Raw genomic sequence first — 11,027 nt, 5'->3', positions numbered from 1 at the left:
TTGAAGTTACATCATATGGAGAGGGGTAGGTGACATCCTCGTGTGAGGCTAACGTGCGCGTGCATCATCCACACTTCTCCATCTAAAATATATTTTTATACAGAAAAATGGTTTTAAAAACGTTTCTTCAGCAGTGTGTTTTAAAGAGGCTGTTGTCGGGACCAGTGCGTCCTGTTGGTCTGAATTCTCTTTAGTGGCCGATGGCTGCTTCACCTTCCCCCGAGGTCAGTGGGCAAGTGTGTGAATAATGCAACCAGAATCTCTTACTGAACTGACTGGTGTCCGTGGAAACTTGGAAATACTGGAAACCCTGGCAAGACACGGCACTAGCTTTACTGACCCTGTCTGCAATGCACTGATTTATTTCCAATTTTAATAATAATAATACAATTTAAATAGATGCAAGTAAAAAAAACAAGCAAGTACAGAAGCGAGCTGATTATTCACATATTTATATTCATATACAAAACGAGAACCTTGAGATTCTGTTGGGAGATGATTGTAGCGCCGTGACATGGTGCTCTGGGTTAAAATCCCATCTACATGTAAATTACCATCAGTAGGATGTGATTACTACTTCAGTCCTACTGCATAAGAGCATGCAGTTCAATCAGCAATACCAGCCCTTCAACGATGAACACTGGTGCAGCCGTGCTGCATCATTACACCTGTATCAGTCTGGCTCCGTGGGGTGCAGCACACAGAAACGACCTTACAATGTAACAGCGTACCGTGTTACAACCTAGTTTACATTTGAAAAGAAATGCATTATCAATATTATTATTATTATTATTATTATTATTATTATTATTATTATTATTATTATTATTCTTGCCTTGATATGCATTTCATTGCAACCAAATAGGTTTGCTGTTGTATTTTCCATTCCTTGCATTAATGGGTAAAAGAAATAAAGAAATTGGCTTGATGGGTATCAGTTGTCCATCATTTATTACACAATTAAAATGAGATTCGGTGAACTGCAACATTTCAACACATGCTTAAGAAAAACAGGGGTGTCTGTGTGGCCGTCCACCTTACAGCTTTCTTTTGATGTTGCAGAAAACATTTTTTTATTTATATATAAAAAAAAATACAAATAAATAAATGGCACACACACACACACTGGGGGACGACGCCCGGATCTCCCGTGATTTAAATTCAAAGCACGGCTGAAAGATTCTTAAGGAGGTTCGCTCAGTGTGATCTGAATGACAGCAGCGCAGCTCATTTACAAACGTGCTTGAAGATGCCTGTTTAATTTCATCAGAGGAGCTTGAAGAGTTTATTACATACACAATCTACAGTTTGTTACATTTAAAATCAGAGTTCTCAGTCGGCCGGGTTTTATTGCTTCAGCTGTTTGAATATTCTCATCATTTCGAAACCGGGAAAGCGTCTGTGAAAGCGCCAGGATCATCCCGACGGATAATCAGTATCAATGCAACGTGATCAATCAGCACGCCGGGGGGTCGAAGCAACGCAGGGGCTAGAATGGGTGCGTATTATCCCAGATGTGTCTTTGTCGTGGTCAAATGGGTTTCCTCTTTGACATTCTCAGTTTCATGGTTTTAAATGCACTATATATATTACATACACGTCAACAGAGTGAATGCAAAATTCACAATTAATCAAAAGACTCAATGTTCGGTACTTTGGAAGAAGCTGGTACACGGTGGCTAAAATCGGTAGCTTAAAAACAAATTATATGAAGTCGTAAAGTCTTGAAATCAAAGGTCTTCTATATAAGCAGCAGCTCCAGTTTAAAGTAAGTCATGTTTGATCTCAGCCTGCAGTGTGCAGTGTGTGTTGCTGCAGGAGGCGGAAGAGGATTCAAACCCCCAGGCTGATGTAAAGAACTCCGGTCAGATTGGCTGAGGGAGCTGCTCCTTTGGCTCACCTGGTAGTCTTTGGAGCCGGGAGGTTGTGAGTTCAAATCGCTGTCCCCCTGTGCAAGGGTGCAGTAATCAACACCTTACATGTGGTGGCAGCAGTGTGATATCTAACAGAGGTTGCAAGCTGAGTAAAATTACTCTTGAGCAGGGCGGTGGGGGAGTCGAGTCTACCAGGCTTGGGAGTTCAGATCCTGAACATGGGGTTGCAGCAGTGGCCCCCCCCTGTGGTCCTCAAGGGGGTTCAGAGGTGGTGGGGGCCCAGCCGCAGCACGGAGAAGGCCCCTCGGTGTTTGCGCAGGAGCAGACGGATCTTCTCGTCATCCTCGTCGGGGTCCAGGGGCTTGTTGTACTCGTCGTCCTCCACCTCGTTCTCCGACACCACCTGGTCCGGCCCAGCCCGCTGCATGGAGCTCGGTTCGGAGCTGCTCTTCTTGCGCCACTTGGTGCGCCGGTTCTGGAACCACACCTGCAGGGAGATCCCAAAGAGACACATGTTCTGTCTGTGGAATGTAGCAGCTCTTGTTAGAAATCAAACCCATGACACATCACTCGCCGTGCAGAAGGGAAAGCTACCAGGACAGAGGTGTTTTAAAACGGCTGCTTTCACAGAATCCGTGACTAGCTTACTGCACATTGTCATTATTTAGATTTTTATTCCGTGAAAGAAAACAACACATCAAATAAAGTTACCAAAACAATGTAATTATCAAGACATTAAACTGTTCATGTGATTAGACATATCGTTTTGTTTTTTTATATTAAGTCAAACTAATATTTAAAATTTACTCTAAACACAAAAAAAAACTTCTGAATGGGTAAAAATGACTAATGCAATTTGATTTGATGATTTACTAATACCCAATCATTTTAACATTACTATTGACAGGAGGCTCCCGAGTGGCGCATCCAGTAAAGGCGCTCCGTGTGGAGTGCAGGATGCGCCCTATAGCCTGGAGATTGCAGGTTCGAATCCAGGCTATGTCATTTGCCGACCGTGACCAGGAGTTCCCAGGGGGTGGCGCACAATTGGCCGAGCGCCGCCCGGGTAGGGAGGGCTCAGGTCGTCAGGGTAACCCTCGGTTCGCCGCGCATCAGCGACTCCTGTGGTCGGCAGGATGCCTGCGGGTCTGCTGTGGAGCCATTCAGATCTGTGTTGTCCTCCGGCACTATAGGTCTGATGGCTTCGCTGTGGACCTGCAGTGCGAAAAAGGCCGGCTTGGCAGGGCATATTTCGGAGGACGCGCGTGTCTGCCGCCGTTTCGCGAAGTGGGGGGTTGCAGCGGTGGACCGAGATCAATTCATACAATTGGCAATTCCAAATTGGGGTAAAAAATTCATTGCCGACGACTAAATAAAAAAATAAAAAAAACATTACTATTGACTATTGGTCAACTGGCAGAATTACAACGTTCATTGATAAGTAATAATAACAGGGATGGAAATAAGACCCCTATTGCAGTTTCACTCTTTCCAAGTTTTACGACAAGATTGATTAGCCCGTGTATAGGTAACAAGCTCAGGTGTCTTATTAAACTCCTAGTAAAACCAGGAATGGATCAAATCTCTATGCAACGGGAGTCTTGCCTCCATGCTTGTAACGCTTGTTTATTTAAAGGGCTGGTATTTCAAAGCCCTTCTTATTCTTTGACTGTGCGGGGAGTGGAATCTGAGCTCGGGCCCCTCACCTTCACCTGTGACTCGCTCATGCCCAGTGAGTATGCCAGCCGGGCTCGCTCCGGCCCTGCCAGGTACTTGGTCTGCTCGAAGGTCTTCTCCAGCGCGAAGATCTGGTGCCCGCTGAACGTGGGGCGCGTGTGCTTCTTCCGGCCGGGCATGGCTGTGAGCTGCCCGCTGCCTGCTTTGCAATCACATTCAAGAGCACACTTTTAGTTTCTTACACATTTCCTAATCCGTCCCTTCCATACAAGATAAACGATACAGCATTTTTAAAGACAGTCAGATCGGTGCCAACTCTGGGGCAATATAAACCACACCCGACAATAATGTTTTAGTATCGCAGTATGTGTGGTATTGCTCATAGATTTCCTAATCTGCTTCCTTCTATACAGGATATATGATACAGCATTTTTAAAGATAGTCAGATCGGTGCCAACTCTGGGGCAGCATAAACCACACCCTACAGTAAAGTTTTAATATTGCAATATGTGTGGCATTGCTTATAGATTTCCTAATCTGCTCCCTTCTAAAGATTCACCACAGTAATATTGCTTTTTTTCCCATGCTGTTGTTGCATTTACCACAGCCTACCATGGTTTGTCATGTTTTTTTTGTATATGCTTCCCCATACCTCTCTGTGCTTTACAATGCTTCCCTATGCTTTACCATACCTCTCTGTGCATTACAATGCTTCCCTATGCTTTACCAGACCTCTCTGTGCTTTACAATGCTTCCCTATGCTTTACCATACCTCTCTGTGCTTTACAATGTTTCCCTATGCTTTACCAGACCTCTCCGTGCTTTACAATGCTTCCCTATGCTTTACCATGCTTTCACTGTGCTTTATTACACTTTGCTAAGCTGTTACTATGGGAAACTTTTATAAGGGGTGTCTTGCTGCAGTGCGATACAGCTACATTTAAACCAAAAGTTTAAGGATTCAAACTAAATCCTAATAACAAGATTTTACATTTTAGTACTAATGTAATTTACACTGCCATGCTTTATTTTGGTAGCACTTTTTGTGTGCATCTGAAGTATATTATTATTATTATTATTATTATTATTATTATTATTATTATTATTATTATTATTAGTTTATTTAGCAGACACCTTTATCCAAGGCGACTTACAGAGAGCTGATAGAAATATACATTAAGATGTTTTCAAATCGCTGGCGTGGTATTTATGCTGGATTGTTAAACACTGGGTTTTGCAGTGTAATATAGATCTTAGTGGAGGTCGTCTATCTCATATTCTGCGTTTTATTGGATTATTTTCCAACATACATTCTGCACATTGTATTCATTTATAAAACCAAGAAAGTACATCTTAAAAATCTTATTGGAGGATTTGATTTCTGAACTGTTGCAAAAATACATTAAAGTTTGGAGGATTGAATCTAGTGCAATATTTGTGGGGTTTGTTTCTCAGTAGAGAGAATATCCTGCAATGCATGTCTAAGCATACCAAGTTAATGGCCCTGTCTGTGTTATACTTTACAATGCATACTGTATATGTTGTTCCAAAGTCTTGCCAAGGCAGCTTCTTCTACCTCATATAGAATTCTAAGAATGTCATGAACAATTCTATTATTTGCAATGTAAAAAATGCATGTATTTATACAGTAAAGAACTGCTGTTGTTTTTTTGTTTTAGATTAACTGAATAGACTCCTCCATCCATTAATCAGCATTAGTGTTAAACATGTTGCAGACTGAATCATCAAAAATATAAAGACAAATCTAGATTTGTATTTGAGAGTTGATGAAATATTTACATATTTGGTATCAGTATCATTTTCTTTCCCACATAAATTATTATTTAATCATTTTGCCAAACACGGACACAGTCAGTTTTCCCCACAAAGACATCTCAACCATCTTGTACTGTACATTCATCACGGCACTGAATCCACTTTATAAGCCCAATAAATTAGCTGAAAAACAAAAACTGAGTTATTAAATTCCAACCCTTGTACAGTACCATATATATATATATATATATATATATATATATAGATCATAAAAATATGATAATGTGTGACACACAGTGAAATCATTATAAAGCACATCAGGAGGTACTGCAAAAAACACAAAACATGCTTTTGCAATTTTTGCTGCATACTTAGTGTACAGGTAGTGTACAGGTAAACTAGTGTAATACTGTTTATATACCACAGTGTTCTACCTGTGCAATGTTTACTGTAATGATAATCTCTAAGCTTTTTTATCGGCTCCTTTCACAGACCCCGATCAGTGCTAATCTAAGAACCCCTTTTACCTGCTCTAACATTAGGCAGTGCTAACCTGGGAATCCATTTATCAATCATCTTCAAAGACTTCACTTACTGTTGCCACACTGCTCCCTGCCTGCCCTCCAGTCGTAGCCAGCCTCGCTCCAGCAGCCGCCAGTCCTCCCCTTGGCTGGGAACTCGCCTCCGGGTTTGGAGTAGCCCCCCATGGATGGCGCGTAGTCCCGGTTGTAGTAGACCCCCGGGGTGGGGGCGGTCCCAAAGCCCCCCATGTGGGAGTAGCCGGAGAGGAGGGTCCCGCTGGGGCCCCCCATCACCGGCCTGCTCAGGATATCGCTGATGCCATGGGGGGTGCCAGGCTGGAGCTGGCAGTGGAGAGAGGAGGAAGGGTGCAGCTTGTAAAAGGAGTTCTGCACAGAGTACTGGCACACGGGGGCCTTGCTGTCTGTGCTCAGCTGGCTTAGGGTGTTGTTGAACAGAAAGGGTCCCGGAATATTGTGATCCATTTGGTAACGTTAAACTCCAGTGTAATTTAAAATATGTATACAGATATATAGTATACAAAAGATTTTTTGCGTGAAATGAAAGCCCTTTTTTTAAACTGGATTTAAAGTTGTTGTTTTTAAAGAAGTCAAAACTTGATAGATGCCCCCTTTTTAAAACTTTGAAATCCAAAACCAAGAATAAATATTATAAATATGTTTTCAGTTCATTCAAAGCTCGTTTACATTGGTAAAGGCGCAAACCGGGTTGGATACAAATGTTGTTGTTTTTTTTTAAAGCCTTTAAATAAAACACAAAAAGAAAAAAATATATATTGCAACAATTTCAAAACTTCCAAATTAGAATGGAATTTTCTTTTTAAAAAAACAAAACGTGTGCTTTAAATAAATACTATTTCAGTTGTTTGGTTGTTTTTAAGAGATCCAGTCAGTATGAAGGCAATATATATATATATATTTTCTTCTTGTCTTTTCACCTTCTCTGTCCCATCGCGCTCTCCAAACAGGTAAATCCAAGGTAAACACAGACGACGGTTAATAAAAAAGATATAGTGGCTCCATAAGACAAATGTCTCTCCAGCACTTTACAAGTAGGCAATAAATAAGAAGGAACTTCAGGAGTTGACACCTGACTGATAAAGATGTGTCTCATTAGAATGCTGGGCCGTGATTGGCTGGGGTCGCCGCTGCCTCTTTACTACTGGCTGTCGGTTGACGGGCAGGGCTTTTATTGGGCGGCTGGGGATTAATAGGTTTTTAAACAGACAGAGGGAACAAGTTGCTTTTTGATGAGAAGGAGAGCTGTGAAGCTGCAGTCCACTGCAATGAAGGAGCAGCAGAAAATGCTGTGAGGATCCGCAGCGAGGCGATATTTACTTGGATATATATTTTTTTATGGAACGTCTTATAGTGCTAGTTTTATTTTAGCTTACCTGTCTGTCTGTCTGTCTGTCTGTGTAGCTGTGTGTGTCTGTCTGTCTGTCTATCTGTGTGTGTGTCTGTCTGTCTGTCTGTCTGTGTAGCTGTGTGTGTGTGTGTGTCTGTCTGTCTGTGTCTGTTTGTCTGTCTGTGTATCTGTGTGTGTCTGTCTGTCTGTGTATCTGTCTGTGTGTGTCTGTCTGTGTCTATGTATCTGTGTGTGTGCGTGCCTGTCTATCTGTCTGTCTGTCTGTGTATCTGTGTCTGTCTGTCTGTCTGTGTATCTGTGTGTCTGTCTGTCTGTGTATCTGTCTGTCTTTCTGTCTGTGTATCTGCCTGTGTGTGTCTGTCTGTGTGTGTGTCAGTCTGTCTGTGTATCTGTCTGTGTGTGTGTCTGTCTGTGTCTCTATGTATCTGTGTGTGTGCGTGCCTGTCTATCTGTCTGTCTGTCTGTCTGTGTATCTGCCTGTGTGTGTCTGTCTGTGTGTGTGTCTGTCTGTCTGTGTGTCTGTCTGTGTATCTGTGTGTGTGTCTGTCTGTCTGTGTATCTGTGTGTGTCTGTCTGTCTCTCTGTGGAGCTGTGTGTGTGTCTGTCTGTCTGTGTATCTGTATATCTGCCTGTCTGTCTCATTATTAGACAAACGTTCTGACTTTTCGAAAAATATATCAGGAAACTTTTTTGAGCGGTGCAACAACACGTTCTCGATGCGAAGCCAGGGACACACTTGAGTGAGCTCTCTGTGGCTTTACGTAGTCATTTAGAAGATCCTTCCTGGATAAGGGGCATCCTCTCTCTAAGAACTACCAACTCTGTATACTCCTGTTCGTTCCTTGAGATCAGAAAATGCAGAACTTCGAGTTGTTCCAGTTTTGCTGTTGTGCTCCTCGTTAGTGGAACTCTCTTCCGGTTGACATGAGGCAGGTTGAGACGCTGGTTTCTGTTAAGTCTAAATTGAAAACATACTTTGTTTGAATGTGCTTTTTATATAATTGGCTGTCGCTGGAGTGTATTGTACACATGAGCTCTCCTTGTTTTTAACTCAGCACTCTGGGATGCCATAGCGTGAAGGGAGCTATAGAAAAATACATTCGTATTATAGTGTAAAATCTTGCAGTTTATTTAATATCCAAACTCCACTGCTGTTTTGCCATTCTCCCAGCTATATAAAATCAACAGCCCTGAGATCCAGGATTAAAAATGGCCTGTCTTCTCCTCTGTCTGTTTAATATGTCTATTGATCTGCCCATCTATCTGTCTGACTGACTTTCTTTATTTGATGCCTATACGTCTTCCAAGGTTAAAACTAAACAAATATTTTTCATCTACACTAACAGTACCGGCACAAGTTATTGAAACAGCAATTGATTTACAGCAAGCCTAGGGCTGGGGATTGTATTACCCATGTTCCCTCAATCAGATCCCTTACTTACTAAACACCCTGGTATCTCTGAATAGATAAACTTTAAAAATATGATAAGGATTTTAGATATCTATGTAAGCGGTGTCACACAAAGTCAATTCATTGAAAAAAAAAACGTTTCTAGTCCTTTTTTTGTGCCTAGTCAATTTATGAGGTGGTATGTGTGATAACAATATATTATTATTATTATTATTATTATTATTATTATTATTATTATTATTATTGAAAAAAAAAACTACTTCCTTACCTCTTATTTGTAATAGCAGTGTTGTCACCCCGCCCTCCATTTTGTCTGTTGAAGATCTTGCGATATTGTGTGCTGGGAAGATGCGGGTATTTGAAATGTAGAAATATTAAAAAATAAATAAAAAAAATGTCGAAATGCCATGACAAGCTTTTAGGCTGAAAGTCTTTCTCAATAGCTTCACTGTAAAAACAACTGCTAACATTTCCACTTGGAATCTTTCTCATTTTCAATCGTACATTTGAAAGACAGCGCGACAGACTTAAACTAGGGGGTCTGTCTTCCGTCTTTAAAACCACAAGGCAATTCTTGGGATCGAACGCGACTTGCAGCAGTTGGAGGTTATGGAGCAAAACATACATTTAATTTAAACCTATAACCCGCTCCAGCTTCGAACTGAATTGATAAAGCAGTCACATATCTGGCAAATGGTGCTGACTCGTTTGACTCCTGTCATCGTTTTCACTTTCCATCTCCCTCTAGTATTTTGTATTCGGTAATTGATGTGTCTGTCCACCTGTCTTAACTGAGTATTGATCCCAACGGCTATTTGTTATACCGACTCATACATCACACAGGCTGTGCCCTCGCGTCCAAGAGGAAGTTCACATTAATGCTGGACAGTGACCCCAAAGGTTGTTAGAGCCATTAAAAAAAAAAAAAAAATCCCTCTGTGGTCCATTACACTTCACTCAACTCCGCGGATTAGAAGTTACAAGTTCCCATTATTGTTATTGAGGCGATTTGGTGTTGCTTGTCTTTTTAAAGTACATTATAAATAAAAAAGTTAATGTTACTTTTTATATTTTACTGTGTGTGTGTGTGTGTGTGTGTGTGTGTGTGTGTGTGTGTGTGTGTGTGTATGTGTGTGTAATATATATATATATATATATATATATATATATATATATATATATATATATAGTCCATATTAATATCTAAGTAATTAATAATATCTAATGTTTTTAAAAATATTTATGTCCACGTTTTTGTTTTGTTTTTTTAAGTAATGTTATATCATTCTTATTTAAATAAAGAGGGTTCAGTACGGTGTCAGATTTGGGTACAACGGTGCAATAAATTGCTATAGTCATAAGGTTTGTATGCAAATTTAAAGCAAATGCTAAAGTTTATTATTATTATTATTATTATTATTATTATTATTATTATTATTATTATTATTATTATTATTATTATTATTTTGCAAACTTAAATCATTGTACCGTTAGCAGGCCTAAACATTGCTTTACTAAACAGTAATAGAAATGCTTATTTAATGCACCCGTTTCTTCATGGGGAAACCCAGAGGGAGGTCTTGCGTTATTCTGTCCGAGGGAAGCATTCCCTAACTGCAGAATAAACATGCCGTCGCTCCATTTCATTAAATCTGCAGCTGTGAAAAACAAAACCAAAATACTCCCCCTGGCGGTGGCAGATGGTACGGCGACAGCTGTTGCGCATTTTGCAAATACCGTGCGGTGTGTATAAGAATTATGTTGTTGTTTTTTTTTATGAATATCAACACAATATAAGCTTTATTATCTTTCAGTATACATTTTTTTTACATGCAGCAGCTGAAATGCAACGTCAGATTATTTGACAGCTCCAATCGGCTCCTCACAGTCCATAGCATCAGGGCAGTGATTATCTGTGCTCCCGGCCCCCACACGCTCAATGCCTTCATTGGTATTCTTCACCTTGCATCGGTACAACGCCCTTTATCGTGTTCTTCAGTCAAATAGGTGTTTTTCACTGCGGACGGGTGAAGGCTTTAAACGTTTCATTTTGACGGGATAATGATGCGTTAGCATCGGCAGAGGAGCTATAAATAACGACATAATCGATACAACACTGAAAATAAGCAACATAAATTAAATGGTCGGCAACGCCAAGGGGACAGGTACACACAACGCCAAATAAATACATACATACATAAATAAATCTATATAAAAAAACAAAAACAAACAAAAAAACACGAGTGCCTGCTCGCGCTCTCTCTCTCTCTCTCTCTCTCTCTCTCTCTCTCTCTCTCTCTCTCTCTCTATCTTTCCAAATGTGTTTGGAAGCGATCAAAACATTTCATTTAAAAATAAAAAATGATGATCATTTTAAAATG

The 11,027-nt window shown here is 40.5% G+C and overlaps 1 protein-coding gene across 1 annotated transcript; it reads right to left on the bottom strand.

Annotated features, from left to right (window-relative positions):
• Positions 1–339: 339 nt before the first annotated feature.
• Positions 340–7,103, bottom strand: LOC117397965 (homeobox protein Nkx-6.3). Its single transcript, XM_033996951.3, has 3 exons — positions 5,923–7,103; positions 3,581–3,753; positions 340–2,361 (listed from the first exon to the last, which is right to left on the bottom strand). Exons 1-3 carry the CDS (start codon positions 6,329–6,331, stop codon positions 2,137–2,139), a joined length of 807 nt encoding a protein of 268 aa, XP_033852842.3. The 5' UTR covers positions 6,332–7,103; the 3' UTR covers positions 340–2,136.
• Between the last annotated feature and the right edge of the window lie 3,924 nt (positions 7,104–11,027).

This window comes from Acipenser ruthenus, chromosome 46, assembly GCF_902713425.1.
Source record: "Acipenser ruthenus chromosome 46, fAciRut3.2 maternal haplotype, whole genome shotgun sequence".
Lineage (NCBI taxonomy): Eukaryota > Metazoa > Chordata > Actinopteri > Acipenseriformes > Acipenseridae > Acipenser > Acipenser ruthenus.
This window is presented reverse-complemented; position numbering and strand designations above follow the sequence as displayed.

What these genes read in the sequence shown, in the direction of transcription:
- LOC117397965 (XM_033996951.3), bottom strand. Translation starts at nt 6,331, where the DNA reads ATGGATCACAATATTCCGGGACCCTTTCTGTTCAACAACACCCTAAGC. An exon ending in CAGGGAGCAGTGTGGCAACA is followed by an intron (nt 3,754 to 5,922) that starts GTAAGTGAAGTC and finishes GTGATTGCAAAG; the next exon opens with CAGGCAGCGGGCAGCTCACA. An exon ending in TGAGCGAGTCACAGGTGAAG is followed by an intron (nt 2,362 to 3,580) that starts GTGAGGGGCCCG and finishes ATCTCCCTGCAG; the next exon opens with GTGTGGTTCCAGAACCGGCG.